Genomic DNA, 27,841 nt, shown 5'->3' on the forward strand with positions numbered 1-27,841 from the left:
ATGGCAAAGACATAGTGCCATCCACCAGTCCTTGAGGCAGCAGAAAATCTTAACAAAATAAAATCTGCTGCTCCTTTTGACACCCCCTCCTGCTGTGGGCATGATGCTGTGTGCAATTTGCATTTATGGCAGGCATACTTTGTACAGGGCATGTTAAGGACATGTCTGGTCCCATGGCTTTGTTTCCTTCCCTTTCCACCAAACTTCATCAGTTGGTAGGAAAATGTAAACCAAATACTCTGAGGTGGAATAGAGGTGAATCTGAGGTATGTTTTTTAAAGATTGCTGGACTAGCAACCTTACCCATTTATCAAAGCCCACTCTGGTTTGGCACAGATTACTTGGACATGCTTAAAGCCGATGATCAGGCTCCTTTTGACAGGGGCCTAGCACTACTAATCCTGACAGTTTGTCCAAGATAGCCTGATTCTGGAATAGTATTAAGCTGCTGTCCAAAAGAACACACCTATACAGAACTCTTGTAACAAAACTATGAGATTCCTTTTTGACACTAGTTTAACTTCATTCATCCACTTTCAAAAAGTGTGCACAACAACCGACAGTAGCTAGGTAAGTTGCATCATGAAGCAGCAGCAAAGAAAGAAACGGTCGTCTCCTGTTTCAGTACGGAGTCATTGGCCACTCTGCTGTTTCAGGTCTCCGAACTTGGAAGATGCAGCCAGGACAGGTTTGAAGGAGATTCTCCTGTTGTCAAAAGCAGAAGGGCCCTGGAAAACAAGACTGACAGATACGAAAGGTGGGGATACGCCTGCCCCAGCCTAAAGTGAATAGGGCAGGGATGATCCCGTCTTGGGACGGGGGTGGGGGGGGAGGTTTTACCTGACTCTTAATACCGAGGTTGACGGAGTGTGTCAAATTGTACAAAAGCCTAAACTGCTGCGGGTTGTTGCCTGCTTCATACAGTACATGTTTTTGGAGACGAGATCAAAACAATGTCATGAGGGCACGGCAGAAAAGTTGCCCGGGCACGTTCTTGGCTTGCATCGGGAGAAAGCGGTGAAAAAGCCCGAGCTCTGAAATTGCAATGATCCGAGCATGCGCTTTGGAGCCCTTCTTGGGTGCAAAATCTCCCATCCCGCTTCGCCGTCTTCATTTCCTCGTCGGCAACCAGGCGCGAGGATACCGTAGCGAGATTGAAGAAGATTCGTGCGCGCGCGCTCGTCAGAGTTAAAGGGAGGGGGCGGCCCGCATCGCGGCTCGAAATCTCGCGAGAGAATCTCCCGCTTTTTGCCCCCACTCCCTTTAGACGGGTCAGGATTCTTCGAGATTTCTCTGCGCTGCCGCTTCGCCTGTCCCTTTCCCCCCGCCCCAGCAGCGCAAGGAGGCAGTCGGAGTCGCGTGCTGCGGCAGCCCATTTAAACAGTCGGAGCGGCCGCTCCGGGTGAACTGCAAGAGCCTCCCGCCGCGGTGAACTGGTTTCCTCCCCCTCAGGCGGCGGCCGCTCAGGGTTCCTCTCCTCCGCTCGGCTCTAGTTTCTTCGTCTGCCCGGCCAGCCGGCCCCGTACGATCTTTTTTGAAGTAGGCCTCTCGGGCCTCTCTCCGGCATTTCTCTCCCTCGTCCCCGAAGGCACCATGTCCGTGCTGGGAATCGATCTGGGCTTCCAGAGCTGCTATGTGGCCGTGGCCCGCGCGGGGGGCATCGAAACGATCGCCAACGAGTACAGCGACCGCTGCACCCCGTGAGTAACTCCTCCGGCGGGAAGCCGGGGATCACATTTAAGGCGAAAACTCCGGGATATGGAGGGGTGGCGGGGGAAACGCCGCAAACTTGTCAGAGGTACGGTCACCCCCCCCCCTTCTCCCCCGAGCGCCGGTGGCCTAGAAAACGCCGCCATCCTCCCTTAAGCTCTACCTTCTCGCTAGAATTGGAAAGAGGTAAGAGGTGATTATCACCCGGAGCGGCCACACCTTTGGGTTTTCAAAGCAAAGGGAACGGAGAAAAAAAAGGGGCGCCCTTAATTCGTGAGTAATGCGAGGTGCTGCTGCGCCTAGGAGGAATACTTTCTCCCCCTTCCTCCTGCTCTCTCCTCTCCGCCTCACATGGAGGTGTCCCTGGAAAAAGGGAAGGGGAATGGGTTCGGCACCGGCCAGTGGAGGAGCTGACTGCTTAGGCAGAGGAAGGGGAAAATAACCCGGTTTCAGTGTTTCTGAAGCTGCCTTCCTTTGAACTGCGGCATGCCTCGAGGGATCGGCGCTACGATTTGAAAGATCATCCTAACCGACAGTGAAAGTGTTGAGAAAAAAAAAGCTAATCCACCTCAGGAGCTTTTACAGTTTATATAAACCAATATGACTGTTAAGTTTGTATTTTTTTTATTTTTTTTTTTGCTCGGTTGGGCAGAGGCGGCGGTATTGTTCACATAATTGAAAATAGGCGTCCTTCGGGGCGGGGGTGTAGGTTTCATCTAGTCTGAAGGGAATTTCAGGAGGACGTTATCAGTTTGCCACTTCCGTGCTGTTCTAGAAAGATCCTACATAATATTTTAAAGATAATGTCCTGTAGAGGTAAAGTAAAGTCAACTTGTAAAATATGTGCAGTGCAACACAGCAATGCATATACCCTAATGAAGAAATATGGTGAGGATAGGACTGGACTTTGGCTCATCAGTGGGTGATTTGCAGTAATATTGTAAAATGTATTCATTGTTTAATACTAGCATCATCAAAATGTCTCTTTCCCTCCAAACTTTCATTGTACTTTGATATTATCTGTATACAATTCTAATTTACAATTTTGGTATGCTTGGATCTGCCAATAGTTGTTGCACTTAAGTATTTTCTTTCCAATGCTACTCTTTCCCTTCCACTATTTTTAATATTTCCTATTGAAATGAAAAACTCCATTCTACTTAATTTTATTTAAATGAAGAATGTAAATTGGAAGAGATCCAACGAAGTTCATCAAAGATAATCAGAGACTGGGAGCTTGGTATCTTTACTTTTGAAGAGAAGGTTGAGGAGGGATGTGAGAGCCATTTTCATGTATTGGAAAGAGTGCTATACAAAAAAAGGCTGTGACAGACAAAGCATAATTGTATTACTGTTACAAGAAAAAAGATGGTGATTGAATGTTATTTTTAAGTTTACAAAGGAGTAGTTGACAGAATCAATAAGGAGAGGTGATGGGCTTTTCCTTTACTGGATATGTTTCTACACTGAACATGAGGTTGGATTCCATTATTTTACTTAAATTACCTCTTGCAAATCTGCTTTCTTGGGAAGAGGCCATTTGTCTTCAGAGAAATAAATTTAGTTTACTGTGATTTGTCAGATGGTAAACAATTCAGTGAGAAATTTGTAAAGTGTTTCTGAAATCAGTTTCACTACTGTCTTAAGTATATCCCTCAATGTAGTAGTGGGGAAACTTTAGTTCCCCTAATTCTTAATCAGCCCAACCAGGGTGCCCAGTTGGGGTGATATAAATTGTAGTGTAGCAACATACTGAAAGCCAGAATTCTGCCATAAAAGCTTTGATTACATCAAGAAAATTAATTCAGACAGGTTAATAGAACCAGCCATAGTGTACTCTATCCACGTAGTTGGCTTATCATCTGATGCTGCTTCCACTTTCCTTAAAGATGCTAGAAACCCTTTTTTAAACTCCACATTAGAGAACTCTGATCTAGTATTTTGGTGTGGGAAATTTTATATTTTATAAACCTTGGAAATAGGATCATTGTAAAATTTTAGAAAACGTTATATTGCATTCTGGATTTATTTTAAATTCTGTTTTTACATAGTTTTCATATATATTCCATTTTGTAAATAAATTGCCTGTTATAGCTGCGCAGTATTTACATTTCTGATATTTTTTCTCAGTTTAATCTATTACATGCACATAGCATAGCCTTTATTGTCATTGTACATCATGTATACAACGAAATTGGTTATTTGCATGTCCTTCATCCTTTATATACTTATTTTGATCCGTGCATCTTTCTCTTCCTTACTGTTCAGTATGTATTTTTTATAAACTGAACTTGGTCATTTCTTAGACCAATTATATTGCAAACTTGTTTGTTTTTCCTAAGAAAAATTAATTATATCTCTGAAAGTGAAGAAGTTTAGTTTTATGTTTCTTGATTCTTTGAATATGTTCAGATATGTTCATCTGTTTCAATGGTCTTGTACCATAAGTTTTGTTAAAAGACACATTGTATTAGTAATTGTTTGGATTCTTGGCTGGTATTAGCAGGTTTGGAAAGAAGACATTTAAAATTTGATACTATAGAATATATTGCTGAGAATATATGATGTAAGCCATATGTAAGCCATTTGGTGTAGTGGTTACAAACCAGGAGACTAAATTCTAGTCCCTCTTTAGGCATGAAAGCTAGCTGGGTGACTTTGGGTCAGTCATTCTCTTTCAGCCCACCTCACACAGTTGTTGTTCTGGGGAAAATAGTATCATGTTGAGTTACTTATAAAGGCAAGATAAATACATTATTTTTCAGTGTTAGGCAATGTGAATTTTAAAAACTGCTTTAAAAAAAGTTATTCTGTACTGTATATTATTCTATCTGTATAATTTATAAGTATTGAGTGCAGCAATAAAACAGGCACCTTTTTCAGTGCACCACATTTTTCATGGAGCATACTTGTGGTTTTCAGTTTTTGAGTGAATTCCATAACATCTTCTGTGAGATGAAATACATGCTAAAGAATAAATTCTCTTAATCAGACACAGGGGTTTTCTAACTATTGATATTATTGTGTTGCATAGTCAACTAAAAATCGAATAAAATAAATAAATGTTTAGACTGGATCTGGCATTTTTGTCCATCTATCAAGTCTGTCCTAAGGATTATTATCATCAAATTTTATGTGCTGCCTATCTCTTGGTTATGGGGACTCCGAAGATGACTCTGAGAAGATAAAATATTATATGTGTTGTCTCTTCAGGCTCCCTTGAAAATCTGTTTCTTAAAAATAAGAGACACTTGGGAAAGATTTAACTAATTCCTGTTAAATCTTAAATCCAAGTAACATGATGAATAATAATCCTAAAATCATTTGCCTATAAATTTATCTATAAAAAGTTCATCCATCAAAAAAGCTAACTTTTTGGAGAAAATTAGGTGGACTGTGTTGAATGGATAACTAAAAATGATTTGTGTTCCATAGAAGCAATTTTAATTCACCAAGATTTATTTATTTATTAGATTTATATCTCACCTTTCGTATTTTATAAATACAGTAACTCAAAGCAGGAAAAATACACAATATTCCTTTCCTCCTATTTTCCCAACAAGATGACACAAACCTATTAGGAAATTTTTTATAATTAAAAAAAATGACCTTTGTTAATAAATTCATTGAGTGCACATCATTATTACTCATTGTTTTATTTTTGAAACCTATATTGAAACTGAAGTATTGTGATCTAACTTTTAAAACTACATTTTTATTTTATGTTAGGTCATGTATATCATTTGGACCCAAGAACCGTTCAATTGGAGCTGCAGCCAAGAGCCAGGTAAGGCTTTTATGTTAATTTTTTAATAATTACATAATTACTAGAAAAATAAGACAACATTGAGTCATATCAATTTTTTGTGTGTGTTAAAACAGTTGTGTTAAATATTTCTTATTCAGACTTAGTGAATTTGACTTCTTGAAACATTTATGTTTTCTATACTATGTTTGCTTATTCTATAAAAAATATCCTAACTTGGTGAATAATTTGAAGTGTATTCTGGAATCCAAATGGGAAATTTTTATATTGCAGTAAACTAACGCCAATACAATCTCTCTTTGTACATTTCTTTCCTGATCTGGTGGTTTCATTTTTCTCAGCAATTGAATTTAACGAGGGATTTAGTCGCTAAAATAAGGCCAACACTCCCCACCTCCACCCCCAAATTCCATTCCTGATTCTCAATCAAAGACTTCCAGAAATATACAAACCACACCTGTAAAATTTCTATTGGCCCATTCTATGAAGAGAAAATCCAGAGCTGAATTGTTCCAACATGAAATTACAAGGGGGTTGTAATACCCCTCTTATTATGATATGTTTATTTTATAGTTCTTGCATAAGTTTAGAAGTGGCATGATTTACCTATGATTATGAATTATAACTATCTTTTGCTTTAATATTTGAACACTATTATAAGAGTATTGTGCTTTGGCCAATTATGGTTGAATAGAGTCAGCTGCAGTGAGTATTTAAGCAGACTTCATGGAAATTCCAAGGATGTAAACTAGAGTGGAAAATAAATAAACTATTCCCCCCAAAGGTAGTAAGAAATAATCTTTATAAAAGTGCCAAGAAAATGGTAAGGATACCAGGTTCTAGGAGCTGAGCTCAATTTGAGGAAATCTTTGTGTTTTCATATAGATACTATACACAGATATATTGGACGCCTTGTAGATGCTTGGAGCAGTCAAATGTTAACTCAATTTATATGTTAAAATAGAAAAAGTGCAAATTGTTAACACAGCGATGTTATATTTTAAAATGGAAATAATGACATGGCTTATTTATTTATTTTATTTATTTATTTACATTTATATCCCGCCCTTCTCCGAAGATTCAGGGCGGCTTACACTATGTTAGCAATAGTCTTCATTCTATTTGTATATTTATATACAAAGTCAACTTATTGCCCCCAACACTCTGGGTCCTCATTTTACCTACCTTATAAAGGATGGAAGGCTGAGTCAACCTTGGGCCTGGTGGGACTAGAACCTGCAATAATTGCAGGCAGCTGCTGTTAATAACAGACTGCATTAGCAGCCTGAGCCACAGAGGCCCCTTGCATTATAATCTCTGATTTATGAGAGGCTTGACTTGCATTGCTCATATCAGGTGTTTGCTAACAAATAGGACATAACAAAAATGGATTAATCTTTATATGGCCTTAAAATATAAAGGAAATTGTAATTAATTTTTATCTTCTAGATAAAGATCTTTCTTCTGTGTCATAATCTTACTTATCCACAATATCCTTCCACCTTAAATTCTGACTTGACAGTATGTTGACTGTATTTGCTTTACTAAGACTTAACGAAAGAAATATTTGATACCATCACTAGTTTTTATTTAATTAAGGTTGCATCACTCCTATACCAGAAAGAAATGCATTGAAAAATTTGCTTGTAGTTGAGTTAGTGAATTAGATACAGCAAGAAAATTGGGGTGCCACTTTCAGATGGAGCTGGGATTGTTGAAGGGAATTCTATTACTTAATTTTCTTGTGCAATAAACTCTTGCACAATTTGGGTGACTGAATTTCTTCTAACCTCATTTGCACATATGGGTAGTCCTTGGCTTAAAACCATTTGTTTAGTGGCCATTCAAATTTATAATGGCACTGAAAATATGTGACTTGTGACCAATCCTCATGCTTACAACCATCACAATAGCCCAGTGATCATGTGATCAAAATTCAGGTGCTTAGCAACAGGCATATTTTTACAATGGTTGCAGCATCCTGAAGTCATGTGATTGCCATTTGCAACCTCCCTAGCTGGCTTCTGACAAAGTAAATGGGGGAAGCCAGATACACTTATGATTCACTTAACAACCGTGGCAAAAACTGCCTTGCTTAGCTCTGAAAATTCTGGTCTCAATGAGTTGTAAATCTAGGACTACTTGTAATTGGTTGGGTAAAGTTCCTGAAGTGCAAATCCCCAATATAAAATATGGAAGTATTATTTTGTATATGCTATTTCTGATATATGTTCAATTACTTACAGTTTTTCTGATTTGTACTGTGTTTCCCTTAAAATAAGATCCATCCCAAAAAGAAGTGCTATGATATTTTTGAACGCATGCACTCAAATTAAGCCCTGCCCCCAAAATTAGCCCTAAATAAGACCATGCCCATCCCAGGGTGCAGGGGATGGGGCGATTAAAAATTAATCTAGGGTAGGGATGGGGGTGGTCTATTATTGGCTGCAGAGGGCTTTTCGGAAGGCATCTGAAGGTGAAATGGAAGCCAGGAGGCGCCATGCATGTCAATCCGGAGCCCGTTTCTCAGCTGCAGAGGTCTTTCCAGAAGGGTCTGATGGCAAAATGGAGGCGGGGAGCGATGCGTGTAAGCGATGGCAAGCGGCCACAGAAGAAATGGGCTGGCAGTGGGCTTCTGCTGGGCGGGGCTGTTGGTGCTGCTGCGATGAGCTGAGTCAATAATTAGACCCACCTGAAAAGAAGCCCTAGTCGTTTTTTCAGGGGTCTTATTTTGAGGGAAACACGGTATTGTGTAGCATAGTTTGATACCTTATAAGAAAAATGTGTAAGTTTCTATACCAAGACAAAAAATTATGAAATTCTATAAAAGTGTACTTTCTCCTCAAAGTGTTCCTACAGCTTACTGCAAAAGTATTAATGTTTTGTTACATGAGGCTAAATTCTGTTCTCTTCTAGATAATTTCAAATGCAAAGAATACAGTGCAAGGTTTTAAAAGATTTCATGGTCGTGCATTTTCGGATCCCTTTGTTCAGGATGAAAGAGCTAAACTTGCTTATGAGCTTGTCCAGCTGCCTTCTCATTCAGTTGGCATTAAGGTATGACCTTGAATATGTGCACATATTAATGCTTGCTTACAAAATTAGAATACTGTTTGGCTATTTGACATGAAGAAGAAGAAAAATAAAAGCAGAGAAATACAGATATTATTCAGATCTTAAGAATTCAACTGCTACAGTTTCCTTAAAGTGATGGGAGTTGTGTGGCTTATAAATCATTGTTGGTCAGACAGTCAGCCAGATGTTTAGACTGGATTTCTGTCTACTTATCAAGTCCTTCCCAAGGACATGAGATAGGGAGATGTTGTTTATTAATATTAAAGTTAAACAATATGGGATACAAGCTGTTCCCAGTAAAGTTATCTTTTGCGGTTGACTGAGATACATTCTTTGAGATAAAGTAAGTATGACCAGAATTTTTTCTCTTAAAAATATGAAAAATAAAGCATACTGTTGATTGCTCTTTTGTGCTTATTTGTGAAACAAAGGGAGAAATATATTTAAACTTTAAACATGTTATTAAAGATTTAGTGGAGAAAATTACTCGGGAAAATTACAAATTAAAATATCATTTTGTTTCTAACTAAGGTTAAATATATGGAAGAAGAGCGAAACTTCACAGTTGAGCAGATTACAGGAATGCTGCTCACTAAACTAAAAGAAACTGCAGAGAATGCTCTTAAAAAACCTGTAGTTGACTGTGTTGTATCTGTAAGTAATAAATCTGTATCTTTGTGATACTTTCTAAGTTTAATTTTTCTAAAGGTTATGAATTAAAATGAATGAAATTGATTACAGCTTGTTGCCTAGCTTTCTTAATGATGGTTTATCATTAAGGCTCTCAGGCTATACGGGGTGGCTGATATTCTTTATTTACAGATAACTAAAGGAATTGTAAATGTGGTTAGTCAAATGATTGAAGATTGATATTTTGGTTTGTAAATATTGTGTGTGTGTCACAGGTTTCTATAAAACTTATGAATATTAGGGTCTTAGTCAAAAATATTTTTCTTTGGAAGCTTAATATTTAGTCACCACAATATGCAAGTATCTTCTGATTACAAAGGCAATTCTAGCCTGGTCGCTATCATTAAGCAAGGGCCATGTGGGTTGTTAAATGAGGCTCTTACCTGATTGTAAATTGTAACTTCCTGCTAACATACCCATTGACTTTGCTTGTGGGAAGCTTGCAGGGTATAACAGCTAGTTACAATGGCCAGAATTCTGAAGACTGGTCCTAAATCCCCCATGTTTAGTGCTATTGCAAGTTTGAACAATCACTAAATGAGTAATCATAACCTGAGGATCAGGGGTGAAATGCTACCGGATCGGACCGGATCGGACGAGTAGGTAGCGGATATTGGTTCTGGTTCGCCGATCCGGTAGCAATCGCTGGCTGGCCACGCGCCCGAACCACTCCACGGCCCGCAGTCCAGCCTTCGCAAGCTGGATACCGGAATGCCGGGAATGCAGCTCGCCACCTGCTCACCCTTAGGTCAGGGGCTGGGGCCCATTCCCCAAGGCCCCGGAGCCGCCGCCTGCCCCAACCGGGTCAGGGAATGCACCATTCCCCGATTCCAGCCTTTCCCCGGAGCCGTCGCCCGCTCTTCCTTTGCCCACTTGCTACCCGTTTGCCGCCTGTTCCCCCTTCGCCTTTGGTCAGGGACCAGGGATACCTCATTCCCCTGAGACCCCAGAGCCACCCCCTGCTCCCCGCCTGCCTCAACCGGGTCGGGGAATGCACCATTCCCCGACACCAGCCTTGTTCCGGAGCCGCTGCCCGCTCTTCCTTCACCACGCAGCGTATACTTACTTTCTTCCTGCGGCTGGCTGCCAGGAAAGGCAAGCGTCCAAAAGTTATTGGAGTCCCTCTCCTTGAATATGCCGCCACCATTGCTGCTTGTTCCATGCACTGGCTGCGCAAGCGCACCGTTTATTTCATTTATTTATCAGCAGCAGGTTGGGTGTGTGCTTGTGCAGCCGGCACATAGAATAAGGCGGCATATTCAAGGAGAGCAACTCTGGTAATTTTTGGACGCTTGCCTTTCCTGGCAGCCAGCCACTGGAGGAAAGTAAGTATATGCCGCGTGATGAAGGAAGAGCGGGCAGCGGCTCCGGGACAAGGCTGGTGTCAGGGAATGGTGCATTCCCCAACCCGGTTGAGGAGGCGGCGAGCAGGGGGCGACTCCGGGGCCTCAGGGAATGGGGCGTCCCTGGGCTCCGGCCCTTGACCAAAGGCGAAGGGCGAACAGGCGGTGAGTGGGCAGCAGCTCCAGAGAAAGGCCGGAGTTGGGGAATGGTGCATTCCCCGACCCTGTTGAGGCAGGTGGCGGCTCCGGGGCCTAGGTGAAGGGAGAACAGGTGGCGAGGGAAAGGGAAAAGACAGCATAGAAATTAATTTTTTTTCCCTACTGGTTCTGTGGGCGTGGCTTGGTGGGGGGGTTGTGACTGAATGGGCATGGCTGTGAGTGACATTGAGTTGGCCACGCCCACTCAGTCACAGGACACACCCACCCACCAAGCCACACCCACAGAACAGGTAGCAAAAATTTTTAGATTTCACCCCTGCTGAGGATCATTTGAAACAAAATTATTTACTTGGGATCTTGGACTACCTTATTTTTATCTACCCAAGTAATGGTAGGTATGACAAACTTCAGGCTCTTTTCTAGCCTGGCAAGGTAGTGCCATCTTTGTGCCTTTCTTTCTTTTTTGTTTTTTTCTATGTGCCCATCTTTCTTTTTTGTTGCTAACTTAAGTATTCTGTTCAGTAAGATTTTCTATTTTAACATAGATTATTTTGCAGTTCTTGTATTAGTGTCTTGTACTAAACAATATGTTTATTTGTTAACTATTAGCTGTTAACAATGTTACTAGCCAAGTCATTTAACTTTTACTTCCGTATCCCATGTATGACTTGGTAAAATATAAGAAATTTGGATAAAAATCCAATTATTAAAAACCTTTTATTTGAAAATATTTTTTTAAAAAATCAGTTTTTAAATGTCTTGCAGGTTCCTTGCTTTTATACAGATGCAGAGCGGAGATCTCTCATGGATGCTACACAGATTGCTGGATTAAATTGCTTGAAGTTAATGAATGAAACTACCGCAGGTAGGTAGATAACTGCAAAAGAATACTGTATATATTTGCAAGTCTTGCACCCAAGTTTAAGTTTTGTTGTTTAGTCTTAATTTTATTACATTGAATAAAGGAGAAATCATGGTTTATTTCCATTCACTAAACTTTTTTTTATGTTACAGTCATTCAGATTTGTACATAAGTAGAGTAATTTTTTTCATATTTTGATTACTTTTAAATGTGAAAGCACAAAAATTCACAAAATAAATTTGGAAGAACAACAAAACATTTCTGAAATATTTTCTCTTTTTAGTGTTTTCAAGCAAATTAATCTACAAATTTAAAAAAAGTTTTCTTGCTATCGTGTTTCCCCAAAAATAAGACCCTGTCTTATATTTTTTTGAACCCTGAAATAAGCACTTCCCCTTATTGCCATGTGCTCAAAGCCCAATTGGGCTCATTATCAGGGAATGTCTTATTTTGAGGGAAACAGGGTAAGTTTCCCTTTTTCTCCAATGGAATGACTTTTTTGTTGTAATTGAGATAGGACATGGCCTCTCTACATCCTCAGAAATTTTTAAAATACAGTATATTTTGGACAGTGGAAAGATTGAAGAAGATGAGGGAAAAGAACCATTATTATAAACTGTTTTGAGGTTTAGGTTTTTTTTTTACAGGAAGCCGCTTTAGAGATACAGCATTTTAGTAAATAATTTGTGGAAATTATTAAAATTGGATTTCAGCTAAAGTATTCTGGACTTAAATCCTGAAAAGGGAAAATGGCTTTTCTATATGGCTTCAGTGTTTCTAGAAATGTTCTCTTTATATATACTTAGTTTGTACACTGTTTATTTTCATTAGAAAGTTTGAGATTTACTGAGAGTGTTATGAAAATTCTATCTATAATAAAAATGTAATTTATCATATAGACCTTAATCCATATTAAGAATATTTGTTTTCTGGTGGATGATTGCAATTGTGCACTAAACGTTTTAAATGTTTTTAATGTTCTAATTTTTAGCTAAAAATTAAAAGAATTCTTAAATAGAGTATCGTGAAATTTCTGTTTCTATCTAGTTGCTCTGGCCTATGGGATCTATAAACAAGACCTGCCTGCATTAGAAGAAAAACCAAGAAATGTGGTATTTGTTGATATAGGACATTCAGCTTATCAAGTATCTGTATGTGCATTCAACAAGGGGAAATTGAAGGCAAGTATAAAGTCTATTCATGTTAACTATGATGTTATTGCTACCATTTTAAGTATTATGGCTGAAAAATGTGGAAGTGTTGATACATTTGACAAATAAAACTAGCAATTAAAAAATAAAGTTAACCAGATGACTGCAAAGAAATACTATCCTTCCACCACTACCTCCCAAATCCTCTCAGATGGAATTAGTTCCATCATTCGCACCATCCTGCCAGAACTGATGAAGCTTCTTGGATAAGAAGTGAAATGTCTCCCTCAAAGAAGAAAAAAAACCCAGTCCAGTTGCCTTTTGAAAAAGCACCTTTGAGATATAAAGCTAATGGTATTATCTTTCTTGTAGATTGTTTTATTTAAAAGAAAGTTGTAGTAGAAACATTACAGTAACAGGGTTTGGACATTGCAGTAAACCACTGCCCTAATTTACAATGTGGCTTGTGTTGTTATGGCATAGCAGTTTAATGTTATGGCACATTAAATATTTTTGTGTTTATGGCTGAATGTTTTACATTATTCAGTATAGTATTAGTAATTCAGCAAACCATGACTTAATGTAATATATCAACTGGAAACTGCCTCCTTATAAAAAGCAATATAATGAACTAAACTGCAGTGTTTGCTTTATGTGTGACTATGAGAGGGTCAAGTAGCAGAGGAGGTAATAGTTAGATTTATTATATCCTTTAGTGTTCATATTATGTCAAATATTCCTAGATTGATAAATTGATTCATTCATTCATTCAATTAATTTCTATAGTTGCCTGTCTCAATCAATGACTCTCGACAGCTTATACAGTAATTTAAATATATAATTAAAATACTAAAAACTTTTTAAAACAATAGAGATTTGAAAAAATATTTGAAATCTTTCTGTTTTAATCCAATTACAGTAAAGAAAAGGCTCCTAGGCTGATATAAAACATATTGAACAGGAAGTGCACATTCTGTCTCTGCCAGACATGTGTGAGAGAACCAGTTATATATACAATATTGCCTGACTAGTTGTTGTTTTTGATTTCTTTCTATAAGGAAATTAAGTGCACAGGTTGTTTGATAATGTAATTGTCCCTGTGTTTTTTGTGTGCTATATTTTGGGCAGGTTGCCAGGTACATAAATGTTATTGTGTGGTGCCTTATAGATTGTTTTCTCACAGCTGTTTATTTGATATACATGTATTCCTCGACTTATAACAGTTCATTTAATGACCGTTTAAAGTTACTGTGGTATTGAAAAAGTAATTTATGACCATTTTTCATACTTAACAACTGTTGCATCATTCCCATGATCACATGATTAACATTCAATTGCTGAGCAACTGATTCATAGTTACGATGGTTGCAGTGTGTTGGAATCATGTGATCACCTTTTGCAGTCTTCTGACAAGCAAATCAATGGGGAAGACAAATTCACAACTGGGGCAAAAAAGGTAGTAAAATGGGGCAAAATTCACTTAACAACCATCTCACCCAGCAACAGAAATTTGGGGCTCAATTGTGGTTGTAAGTCGAGGACTACCTGTATTGCTCACTTTAACCCTGAATGAAAACAAGCATTGATTGCCTGTATTGGAACTGAAATAAATAATAGCGCTGTTTTATGGTTTGTTGAATGAGTATGTCCCCATCTGGAACATAGATTCCCAGATGGTGAATTGAAAGAGTGGGTTTCATTTGCAATATCAACATTACAAAACAAATTATGTTTTTGAAAAGAATAGATTCAAAATATGATCTATACGTAGGCAAACATCCTGAAATTATTTACCATTGAATCACACTTGCAGTTAAATTTATCTTGATGTGAAAGATTGATCAGAAGTGAAAATAGATATGGCAGAAAGGACAACTACTACACAGTACAGTGTCTTTACTGCAAAACTTGAAAATTAGCACATCAAAAACGGTCTCCCAACATTGTCACATATACACCATGAACAATATAACATTCACACTTCTTTTCCAACTACTAAATATGTGGCCCCATTTCAGGGATCCAGTAAAGAGTCAAAGCAACATTTCATTTAATGAATGTTTCATTTCATGAACAATATGACACAATATGAACAATATGACACAAAGGGATACAACAAATTAGAAGTTTAGCTAATAGATTCAACATTGACTGTGACTGTTTATTCCCCCTGGAAAAGTGACAAGAATGGACAAAGTGACAAAAACTGGGAGGAGCTGACAGTAACACATAATATCCATGTGCAGGATGGAGGTGGCTAGTCCTTTTCTCAGTTGGTTTATTTAAATAAGCTATGTATGCTCATTAGAATGTAGTAAGTGGAAAGGAAATTGGAGTAAATTCACTTCACTGTCCAGGCAGGTTAATGGCCCTCATAATTGTGCCACTTAGCCACATCAGTTCTAGCAGTTTTCAGTTGCCATTTCTAAGTGAGGAATGTGTTAATGGTACAATAGCCATTAATTTACATTTAGATAATACAGGAAGCTCTGAGTGTACCAGGTAGCTTAGCCCTACTACAGCCATATGCCTCTGAATAATTTGCTAAGTATAACTAGCGTGGCTCAGTATATTATGAAAAAGCATTCTCTCTGCATAAATAATTATGTAATTGACAGTTGCTAAGGACATTAAATATACATAGTCTGGTATAATGTTTTCTACATTCTGGTAACTTTTCTTTCAGCTTGGAAGTGTCTATTGATGTTTAAGTAGGATTGGGATGTGTGTGTGTGTGTGTTAGTGTGTGTTAGTGTGTGTTAGTGATTAAACATGTATACTACATGGCTGCTGTAATTTGTTAGTTTAGTACTTTATATGACCCTAAACTGGATTCATTATTGCTGAATGAGTTAATTGGTTGATTAATAACTTGCCATCTGTTTAATAGATAATATACTTTTTCTTTTTATTGTGAAGGTACTTGCAACAGCATTTGACACAATGCTTGGTGGCAGGAAATTTGATGAAGTATTAGTAAATTATTTTTGTGAAGAATTTGGGAAAAAATACAAACTAGACATAAAGTCCAAAATTCGGGCCCTGTTAAGATTATCTCAGGAATGTGAGAAGCTGAAGAAACTGATGAGTGCAAATGCTTCTGACCTGCCCATGAACATTGAATGCTTCATGAATGATATTGATGTTTCTGGGACTATGAACAGGTATTGCAGATTAATACACCTCAGTAATGAAGTTCTAAAAACTTTTTTTTTAAATCAGCATTTTAAGTATGCGAGCACACTCACTTGTTTATATCATTTTAATTGTTTGGTTAAATGGTATGGGTAGTTTTTGCTTAAGAATGCCAACTGGAAACTCCATTGTTAAGTGACACAATTGTTAGTTGAAAAAAACCCTCATAATTGTGCCACTTAGCCACATCAGTTCTAGCAGTTTTCAGTTGCCATTTCTAAGTGAGGAATGTGTTAAGCAAGGACCTCACTTGACCACCTCTTGTGACTTTCTGCCAGCTTCCCCATTGACTTTGCTTGTCAAAAACCAACAGGGAAGGTCACAGATCATGATTGTGTGGCGGTCATAAGTACAAGGATTGGTCATAACTACTGCTTATTCAGTATTGCTGTAAATTCAAACTATTGTTGAACAAGTGTTTGTTAAATAACTTACTACCTGTGGACAGTTTATATGTTAGAATTTGGAAAATTAATAATAATTTCTAGTACAGTTTTTTTAATCTCTTAATTCTTTCCCCAGAGCTGGATCTGAGGTTTTGATAATGTGAATTAATTAGGAATGCTGTTTCTGTCATCTTGGAGTGATGTGTAGGTGTAGATGTAATTTCCAATTTGCTGCCAAATTACAGCTTTAACATGGAAAAAGGAGAAGAATATTAAATATATAAGAAATAATTACATAATAAATGTTTAATTAAGTTCAGGTTAGCTTGTCCTCTCTGGCATAGGTGGTGGATGGGGAAGATTGTATAAGTCAGAGAAAGCAGGTTATGTACCCCAATGAAAATAGTTGTATTTATAAATGTATATTTCTTTAAATAAATTAGTCTTCAAATGCTGTACTATTGCAATAGCACATCCAAAACTATAATACAAAATGTTTTAATCATTAATTCAAAACTGATGAGCATAATTCCGTATTTGTGTGTGTGTCTGTTTATCTATCTATCTATCTATCTACCTATCTATCTATCTATCTATCTATCTATCTATCTATCTAATCTATCTATCTGCTATTTATTTAATCTTTGATTTGTGCTCTATAACCTTGGAAACGTAAGTGACAATTTTACTGTAAATTGGAATGAGAAAGAAAGGAATGCTTAATCTCTGAATATGAAGAAACAATTTCTGTGTAACATGCTTTTATAGAAATTTGTTTTTATGGGTTGTGGGAATGAAATAAAGAAATAAAGAAGCATCGTACCTAAACAAAATAGAGCTGAGGAATACAGCAGATTGAACTATCTGAGTTTTGGTTTATTATCTAAATATAACCTACTAAATGCTGCTTTGTAAATATTGCCAACTTGGGGGATTATTTAAGAGACTGCCATTAATTTTTATGCTTTTTTTCATAAAAAATAATTTTCCATTTCCACCCATAGAGGTAAATTCTTAGAGATGTGTGATGATCTTTTGGCCAGAATAGAACCACCTCTTCGTAGCGTCTTAGATCAAGCTAGTAAGTATACATTTTGTTCTTTGGAGTACAGTGCAGCACTAATAAATATAACTGAAGAAACACTAAAGTGTATAGTAGAGCAATTTATATTTTGTAACTGCTGGATAAAATAAAATGAGCATCACTAATAGTCAATGATGTAGAAGTTAGATTAGGAAGGTTCATATTCAAGCACTCAATCACATTAAGTTCTTTGGGTGACTTCGATTACTTTCTATCACTCAGTCCAATAACTTCACAAGGTTGAGAATAAAATTAAAGTACTAAGAATGTTTGCCCTAAGCTTCAAGCAAAAGATGGCATGGAAATCCAACAAACAAAAGATATTTGGAAATATCACAATTCTCCATCAGAGCACAATTGTATCTTCTCAAGTTTGTATTCATTATATGTATTGTATTGTATTGTATATTATGTTACGTTATATTATATTATATTATATTTATGATATGATATGATATTGATTCCAGACTACAAATACCTTTTTTTCATATAATTAGAATGCTAAATATAAAATAGTCTGGACTTTTGGTAGAAAAAAATACTGTTACTTATAAGGACTGTGTTCTTTGACTGGAAGATTAATTATGTTTTCATGTCTAGAAAATACTAGCCACATTATTATTCACGTATTATGTTGCCCGGTTGTGTGTAGATGATACCAACCCTCAAATATTCCCCTTCCCAGTAAACAGCCCTCAAGATATATGAATATTCAGTATCATTCAATCAAGATCAAAGACATATTTAAAAAGAAAAACGCTCTCCTAAACATCTGGTAGACAGGCCCCAAGGATTGCTTTGAGGGCAGTATATTCCATAGTTTTGAGGCTACAACAGAGAAGACTTAACAGAATAACAGAATTGGAAGGGACCTTGGAGGTTTTCTACTCCAACCCCTTGCTCAGACAGGAAACCCTATATCAGTGATGGTTAACCTTTTTGGCATTGAGTGCCAGAACACAGAAGAGAGCAGATGGTCCAGTGCGCATGCACACCGGCCAGCTGCTGTCTTCCAGGTTCTGGCAGATGCATGTGCGCCGGCCAGCTGGCCTTTGCGTGAAGAACCCCGAAGAGAGCAGCTGGCCGGTGTGCATGTGTGCTGGACTAGCCGGCTGACACGCATGTATGACGGAACCCAAAAGAGCAGCAGGTGGCGGTATGCATGCCCACAGAGGGCTCTGAATGCCACCTCTGGCATGCGTGCCATAGGTTTGCCATCACAGCCCTACACCATTTCAGATAAATGATTGTCCAATTACTTTTAAAAAAAAAACCTTTTCTACTTGAGAAAAATCTACTTGAGAAAGTAGATAGAAATACAATTAAAAATTATAAGATATTTTCCTCATTCAAATCCAAATGGAACACTTCAAAAACATTTCTTTCACTTTGAATTTGTTGTGTGCATATGTGTATTCCCAGACCGATGTTCCAATGATGCTTGCATTGCTTAAAATGCCATTGTAGTACATGTTGAAACCTGTGGAATTCTACAAATACAAATGAATTTAGATTTAGAATGGCTATTTTTTTCTTCACAGAATTAAAGAAAGAGGATATCTGTGCAGTTGAAATAGTAGGAGGGACTACAAGAATACCTGCTGTGAAAGAGCGGATCAGTAAGTTTTTTGGTAAAGAACTCAGTACAACTTTGAATGCGGATGAAGCTGTCACACGAGGCTGTGCATTACAGGTAAGAATGGTGGTATGCTGAAAAAAAAATTTTCTGCTAAAAATGTACTTTTTAATTAAACACCAGTTCACCTTTAGTTTCAAAGAAGCTAGAAATAAATATTATGATTGAATTGGAAAAAAATGTTGAGTATTTGTTAGAAAATGCACTTTGCTCCAGCAGTAGTCAAATGAGTTTTTTAAAATGCAAATTTATATAGTCCAAAACCAAAATGAAGTTGCACAAACTAGGATGTGTACAGTGTAACATTTTTTCTCCTTTCCACTCCTCTGCAGCCCCTTCCTACCCAAATATCTAGCACATTTTGAGGTCTTCCTTTCAGATGTGTGATCAAGTCCAGAAGAAAGAGAAATTGTGCCCTAAAATTTCAGTGGATGTTTGGATAGTATTTGGCAATAGGGATGTGCAGCATATTTGGCAATAGGGATGTGCAGCACTTCCAGTCTAAAGCTAAGAAAGTGCTCTGGAGCAGGCTTGTTTTGTAGTTTATTTACTCATTTATACAATGAACTTCTGAGATTCATAGTTTGTGAGAAGGATGGCTTTATAAATCTTAGTAAATCAAGACTTTTCTGTATCTGATTAGACTTATACTTATTACTTATTGCCTTTTATTTTTTCAAGATACTTTAGTGATATGTTAAATTTGTTAATCTTTTTAAAATAAAAGTGGGATTCATGACTTCGTAAAATAATTCAGTGACACTTTCACTTTCCTTCTCTTTGCCACATAACGCTATAAGCATATATTTATGTTTGTAAACAAATGTGGATAATTTGTTCATCCCTAATTATTTGTCTAATTATTACTTAACTTGTGATATACAAAGCTGGCTTCTTGAGTAAAAGCTTAGTGGGGAATTGAAACCTGTTTCCAATTGAAAATGGCCATATTTTTTTTTGAATGGCTGCAAAAAACAAAAGGGAAGTACATGATTCTGCAAGCACCTGGCAACCAATCGAAGCAGCCAAGAAATAAACTTTTCCATCTATAACTGAATTATATTTTCATAACTTTAATTATTAAAAATTAAATTGAGATGATGAGATGAAGTCTGACAAATGCAAAGAGATGGACAGACAGAATGATAAGGCATTGCACTTTCGTACTCTTTACATCCAAAGTTTTACCCTATGACCATACATTAATTGAATAAACAAGAGTTTTTGAAATTGAAACCTATCAGCCTTTTGGTGTTAATACATGATGATGCATGATTTGATGTTACACATAATTTGATGCTACAGAATTTTTTTCCCCCTTACAGTGTGCTATTCTATCACCAGCTTTTAAAGTGAGAGAATTTTCTATCACAGATTTGGTGCCGTACCCCATTTCTTTAAAATGGAACTCCCCGGCAGAAGAGGGGATAAGGTAACTCCTAACAAAACTGATTTGTATATCCTGTTATAATGAATATGCATATAAAACTCCATAAACATAACATTAACAGTTTTTCATATAATTGAACTATTGACATAATTTTTGTAGTGTAAGCCTTTTCTGTGCCTCAAAAACTGCTTATTTGAGTGAACAAGGATGTATTCTTTTTATAGTGATTGTGAAGTATTCCCAAAGAATCATGCTGCACCTTTCTCCAAAGTCCTTACATTTTACAGAAAGGAACCCTTTACTTTGGAAGCTTATTACAGTTCTCCTAAAGAATTGCCATACCCAAATCCTGCAATAGGTATGTAGCACAATATATACTGTTTATTTCTGTGTATTTAATATATATATCAAAATCTAGGAACATATCTGTCAGTTATTTTGTGATAACTGACCTTGTGTTAGTGTTAACGTCCATACTAAAATGTAAGACAAAGCCTAGGTTGTAAGATTGTAGGCAATACTGTATTGTATTATCAGCTATGAGTGAGATTGCTGGGGGCCATCATAAATCCTTCTTGGTCCATGACAAAGTTAGAAAGGTAGCAGTACATGCTTTTATATAAGCTAGAAAGAATAGTAAATAAAATATTCATAGCACGGCTGGGAAGGAAGGATGCAACTGGGGGTGAAAAATGATTAAGGCAGAAAAAAGGACAAGAGGGATAGAGAGGGGTAAAGAAAACTAGACCAAAATTGAAGAGATGGAGGCAAGATTAAAAAAAAAATAGATAGTAGAGTGTCAAGGGGCATTTTACCGGTGCAGGTAGCAGTAAACTGGCACGTTCTACCTAATGCAAGGGAACCTGAGATAATAATTTAAAATAATTCACTAGAGTATTAAGGAGTTGGGAACTTTGATCTGTCTGTCTGCAACTATCCTTGAGCTGTGGAATATGTAGCGAAATGATTGTTTCAGAGGAAATGTTATTCTCATTTGAGGAACCCTTCTTGGCACTTAACTATTGAATTAAAAAAATATCCTAGACAGATATAGAAGCCCTTCAAATTCAGTATATTTGCTCCTCCTTACTTTCTGTTACCTAGAACTGCTAGAGACCCAAAAGAAGAATGTATACTTGAGGAAGGAACCTGTTTACCTTTGGACAGAGTGGTACTTCCAAGAAACTGAAACAATTAGCTTACATCTCTTTTAGGAATTTAAAGATATGATGATTAAATACTGTCTAGCAATTGTTTTAACCAATACACTGTTTAATTAATAATCAGGTTATAATAATTTAAATTATCATTTTGATTGTTTTAAATAGTGAAAATGCAGGATAAACGTTTACTGAAATAATGTGGTCAATGAAGTAAAATCAGATATTTGCTGCTATACAGTATCTTTGGTTTTATGTATTTTGAAAATTCCATGATCTTTTAAATTAGCGAATTTTGTACAGCATTTATTAAAACACAATAAGGAAAATAATGGAAGCAGTAGAGATTTCAACTATTTTCTGTTAGCAATTCCAATTTAATTTTTACTTCAGTGAAAATATTTTATATTTTCCATTTAGCTCAATTTTTAGTTCAGAAAGTAATACCCCAAAAGGATGGATCCAGTTCCAAAGTGAAAGTTAAAGTCAGAGTAAACATCCATGGCATTTTCAGTGTTTCAAGTGCATCCCTTGTGGAGGTTCATAAATCAGAGGAAAATGAAGAGCCCATGGAAACAGATCAACATGCAAAAGATGAAGAGGTAATGGATGGCTTTTGGGTTTTGTTTTGTTTTGTTTTTTGCCAAATGCTGCTTTGCTAATTTAACAATAAGTAAAGGTAACAGCTTCCTCTAACATTAAACTTTCAGATACAGGACTATGCAGATCTAAGCCTAAGCGTTACAACATTATATAAAAACCGCATCCACAGGGTGCATTGATTTTGCTAACCATTAACAGTGTCTACTTGTATGGAGAATGTCTACTTCTAAATAAGTGGTTAAAGAACTTGGATTCATGAAAGTAAACACATAAGAGCTGGAGTGTATCATATATGTTATTAAAACAAAGGATTGCTTAGCAATCTGTGCAAGTGAGCTACTGTCAGTTATCTGCCTTAAATAACATCATCATCATAATGTGCTTTCCTTCTAAAAAATAAAGTGATGGCATGGGATTGGATCCAGACAGTTGAGTTCCTTTTGGTATCTGAAATTCAGTGTTGTAACAATACCTTCAGTGATTAATACTACAAGTGGGTGGGTATGGGGTGTTGAATTCAGAGGACTTTCAGTTTCTCATATTCAATAACTTGGGAGTTTCATGTAACCCAACATCTTGCTTTCTAATTTCAGAAGATGCAAATAGACCAGGAAGAGCAACAGAAAAATGAAGAACAACAACAGCAAACACAAGCTGAAAATAAGACTGAGTCTGAGGAAATGGAGGTAAAAATTATGTCTGAAAATAAAACACGCTCTAAAATTAGTTGAATAATAGAAAGAAAATGGCAGATTGCTTTTCTGCTCTAAGGATGAGCTAAGATAAAATTATTAAACAGCCTGTTGGTAAAACAATTTGATACTTTTTTCAGTACATGTTTCTTAAAGGCATATATCTCAGTTGATGGAACAATTTAGGGCAGAGTTGTTCATGAAATTGAATAGCTTAAAAACCAGAATCCGTTACATGTTTCTGTCCTGAATTCTATTTTAAAATACTGTTTTAATGCAGACATCTCAGGCTGGATCAAAAGAAAAGAAAACGGACCAGCCCCCTCAAGCTAAGAAAGCTAAAGTAAAGACAACGACAATTGATCTTCCAATTGAGAATCATTTGGTGTGGCAGATAGGAAAGGATATGTTGAACTTGTTTATTGAGAATGAGGTAAGTTAGTTTAAAACACTTTAACATGGGATTTCGGCCAGAATTGAAAACAAAAGGTGCAATGTAGCCTTGTAATCTCACTCTGTCATCCTGCAGTAAAGGAAGGTGTGATGAACTATCAGTGGTTAATATTTATTACTTACCTTAGAAGTGATAACAGTGGGCTGACTTGTTTGGGCTCAGAAGGTAAGCAGTGTTTGCATGAGATGCTAACAAAGAATACCAGGACACAGGCTAAATTGGAAAATTGAAAGACCCTTTGGAAGAAGGCAGTGTCCAACTAGTTGTCAAGAACACTGCATAGAGATCTGAATTTATCAGAAGTCAAGCTTGTTTCCATGGAGGATGCTTCAGGTGAGAGAATTGAATTGTACAGAGTCACAGTAACCATTTTATATTTCCTGCAGGGTAAAATGATCATGCAGGATAAACTGGAGAAGGAGCGGAATGATGCCAAGAATGCAGTAGAGGAGTATGTTTATGAAATGAGAGACAAACTCTGTGGCGTGTATGAAAAATTTGTTAGTGATGAGGTAGGTATTTAATGATGTGCAACTAGGAAAAATAGGAACAGATCTGCTCAGAATAATCCAATATCAGTGTTGCTAAGGTCTAGCTTCACTGACTAAATTTTCAAGCATTTCCAGGGAAGTACTTAATTTAACACATTTTTCGGCAATGTAAACTTCTGTGGAATTTGCTGCTACATCCTTTTTACAAATTTGTTTTCTAACTCTGTTAAGTTGCAAATCTCAATATCTTTGACCCACTGATCTCTTTTTAATTCCGCAAATATTTACAATACAAATAGTCCTTGCTTAGTGACCATTTTTTCAGTAACTGTTTGAAGTTACAACGGTGCTGAATGAGGAGACTTACTCCTTGAAGTTGCAGCCATCACAATATCCCTGCAATCATGTGATCACAATTCAGGCTTTTGGCAACTGGTGCAGAATTACAGTACAGTAGTCCCAGCATTCCGCAGTCATATGATCACCACTGATGCTCACTGATGGAACGGTTGTCGTAAGTCAGCATGGTCATGTGATTTTTCCCTTTAAGACCATGCCACTTAGCAATCAAGTTCTGGTCCTGTTATGGTCATTAATTGAGGACTGTCTGTGCATTATATAACCTGGTAGCATATTTGATTTTCAAAATTAGGAAGCTGGGAATTCAGTTCTTCACTGAAGCATAACACTTTTAATTTATCTGAATTATTTCCAGGATCGTAATAGCTTCACTTTGAAGTTGGAAGACACAGAGAACTGGCTGTATGAAGAGGGTGAAGATCAACCAAAGCAAGTTTATATTGATAAACTTGTTGAAATGAAAGTAAGTGGGACTGAAAACTGCCAGATTTTCTCTGGCTATAAAGATTTTTATTTATTGAGTAACAAAAAGAAACAATGAAATTAAACTAATCCATTTGATCCTGATAGCACATAGCTATAATGTTTCTTTTTTTCATGAAAAGATCGTATGTAATGATGTTAGGATTCTTTAACAAGTAGTGTTTGGACACTTTTAAACTAAGTACTTTAGTGAATCATCTTACTGTAAAAAGAATTTCACATGCAATTCTTAGGAAACATTTGAATATGCCATCCAGGTTCATGCGTTAGGAATAAGCTATTCAATTTTGGTCTTAGGTATGCTAGAAGTCACAGTCCAAAAACAGATGAGGCTAGGAGCAAAATTAGATTTGATTCACTTAAATTATGTGTTTAGTTTGTTTTTTCTGTCACAATTAATTCTAGAGGGCACTTAATATTAGTGTCTTGTTTATGTAACTATCTTCAATTATGGCACATTACAGTTGCATTGTCTTTTGGAGAGAGGCTAGAGGCTATACGCAAGACTTTAAAGGGCTACAAGTTATAGCATGCTTACTTTGAAATGCTTTCAGCAATTTAAAACAGTTTTTAATATGAGCACCATTCATCTCACAGGATACTAACTTCTTGATAATTTTTTCTCTTAATTCAGACTTTGGGACAGCCCATTCAGGCACGATTTCAAGAATCTGAAGAAAGACCAAAAGCGTTTGAAGAGCTTGGAAAACATGTTCAACAATATATGAAAGCTGTTCATGCATTTAAAGAAAAGGTGTCTTTTTATATCTTTCTTAACTTTCAAAATAAATTTCAAAAATCTCTATTCTTTTTTGAGCACTAAATTGTAAGAATGTCCCCCCCCTCCCTAGGATGAGCAGTATGACCACTTGGACCCTGCTGAAGTGGCGAAAGTGGAGAAGAGTACAAATGAAGCAATGGAATGGATGAACAACAAGCTTAATCTTCAGCATAAGCGAAGTCTTACTTTGGATCCTGTTATTACAGCAAAGGAAATTGAAGCAAAAACGAAAGTAAATAAGTTTTTAAACTTAATGCACTAGTGGTATGATTTGTTTTAGACTTTTTCTATAGAGTTTACAGATGAAATTATCTCAGGCTGGCAAAAAAAACAAACAAATATGATTTGATTTAAATCCTTTAAGCCAAGAATTAATAAAAGTGTTTTATACACATCTTGGAAAAAGGAAGCAGGAAGTAACATACTTTGATACTTTAAAGCTTGATACTTTTATACTTTTAGCTCTGATACTTTAAAGTAGCAGAGCTCACATTATTCCACTTCTTTTGATAGATTTGACAAAGCAGAGAGTGGACATTTTTTTAACAAAAATAGTGGTTGCCTTCCCAAACCATTTAATGGTCGTCTTTGGTTTTAGTAGCAAATTAAAAGAGTACAATTATTAGATGGAAAAATGGAATTATATCAAATTTTTACAAAGATTCTGGATCTAGTCCAAGGATAGATTAGGCAACAAATAGAGCAACAGTTAGGCCAAATATTATAGTGAGTACTATGATGTCAAGGAAATTTATTCTGACAAACCTGCAGAGTTAAATTTAGATTTCTACCCTCTTTCACATGAAGATATTTTTTATTTCTTCTTAAGAACTTCAAAGGGATGTTTTATAGTGTAAAAGATCTTACTACAAAGAAAAAAAACCAATTCTGAATTGACCGGACAGTGAGAGACTTACGGATAGGAACCTAGATAAATGTTTTGGTTGCCAAGGAAAATTCTTTCAGCATTACTAAATATCTTATTTACATTGTTGACATTTAGCCCAATTAAGAATATAATTGACCATTGCATGTTAACTTTCATACATTTTGGGAGGCAGCTTTGGTATAATTTGTCATTTAGTGCTTCCAACTCTTTCATTTCAGGAATTGATAAACATCTGCAATCCTATTGTTACCAAACCCAAACCCAAAGTGGAACTGCCAAAAGAGGATCAAAAACCAGCAGAACAGAATGGTCCCGTAGAAGGCCAGGGTGATGCCACCAAGACTTCTCAGACTGCTGAACAGCATACAGATTCAACAGCTCCAACATCTACAGAAAAGAAACTTCCGGAAATGGATATTGATTGAATTCCAGTTCTTTATATTACATACTATAATAAAGCTTTATGTTGTCTACTTTATGATCTGAATATAAATGGGAGCCAATTGAGAACTATTATTTTCTCACAGTACATTTTTGGATGGGATTAGTTGGTAGGGAGAAACAAACTCTCAGTTAGTTAAATCTTCAGCTGGATAACTTCAGTCTTTTGCCATTTGATGCCAGAAATCCTTGATAGCTTTTAGATTTGCACATCTGCTCTTTCAGTTTAATCCTGTTCATGTTGTGAATTCCATTATTTAAGTGTGTAAGAGCAACCAGAACAGTTTGGTGGTTTGTTTTTAATCTGCAATTAAGTTACTATTGTGGATTGAAGCAACATTAGTTCATGGAAAATTACCAGAAGTATTTAAAGCTCTGGTTTTAACACAAAAGAGCATAATAAAGATATTAGATTGTGATCCCTTTGGAATTATGGAAGCAATAATAGCATGTTTTATACCTGCAAGTTTAATACATTTTTATTGTACCATTTTATGGTTATGTGAGATATAAGGCAACATGGCTCAGATGATTTATTCAGGTTAAATGTAAAGAAATGAAGTAGCTGGAGTGTTTTTTCCCGGTTCATGTTCACACTCTATTAATATTCATTATGTCCTAGGTGTTGTATCAAATTGTTTATCTGATATAAAGAATAGCATTTATCTAAAATATGCTATTAGATCCAATATGTATCCTCATGATAAATTTCTCCCCAGCTATAAGAAATGCTGTGTAAATTTCTGTCTCTAGCTTAGTTGTAGGGGAAAAAGGAGGGTATACTGCTAGCTGCCTCTGGATTACTCTGATTAGTAGCTAACATAGAAGATAGTATTTGTTTTCCTACACTTGAAAATGATTGTTTTATCTTCCAGCTAAAGAAGGAATCTGGCAGTTTGCTCTTGTGTTCATTTACATTTTGGCTGTGTTATTCTTCTAGTATTGATAATTGTCATTAACTTGTATGTGTTGAAATCAAATGAAAGCTTCCATACACATTACAAGAAATAAATGCACTGGATTCTATTGGATTTTTTTAA

At 36.6% G+C, this 27,841-nt stretch overlaps 1 protein-coding gene across 1 annotated transcript; it reads left to right on the forward strand.

Moving 5' to 3' along the window:
- Positions 1-1,227: 1,227 nt before the first annotated feature.
- HSPA4 (heat shock protein family A (Hsp70) member 4) lies at positions 1,228-27,832 on the forward strand. Its single transcript, XM_058169355.1, has 19 exons — positions 1,228-1,700; positions 5,440-5,497; positions 8,393-8,533; positions 9,083-9,205; positions 11,509-11,608; positions 12,653-12,786; positions 15,676-15,920; positions 17,342-17,418; positions 18,963-19,114; positions 20,383-20,489; positions 20,672-20,805; positions 22,028-22,209; positions 22,804-22,896; positions 23,183-23,335; positions 23,743-23,868; positions 24,563-24,670; positions 25,325-25,444; positions 25,542-25,703; positions 26,579-27,832. The coding sequence occupies exons 1-19, from the start codon at positions 1,594-1,596 to the stop codon at positions 26,783-26,785; spliced, it is 2,529 nt and encodes an 842-aa protein (XP_058025338.1). The 5' UTR covers positions 1,228-1,593; the 3' UTR covers positions 26,786-27,832.
- Positions 27,833-27,841: the final 9 nt, after the last annotated feature.

This window comes from Ahaetulla prasina, chromosome 2 (genome assembly GCF_028640845.1).
Source record: "Ahaetulla prasina isolate Xishuangbanna chromosome 2, ASM2864084v1, whole genome shotgun sequence".
Taxonomy (NCBI): Eukaryota; Metazoa; Chordata; class Lepidosauria; order Squamata; family Colubridae; genus Ahaetulla; species Ahaetulla prasina.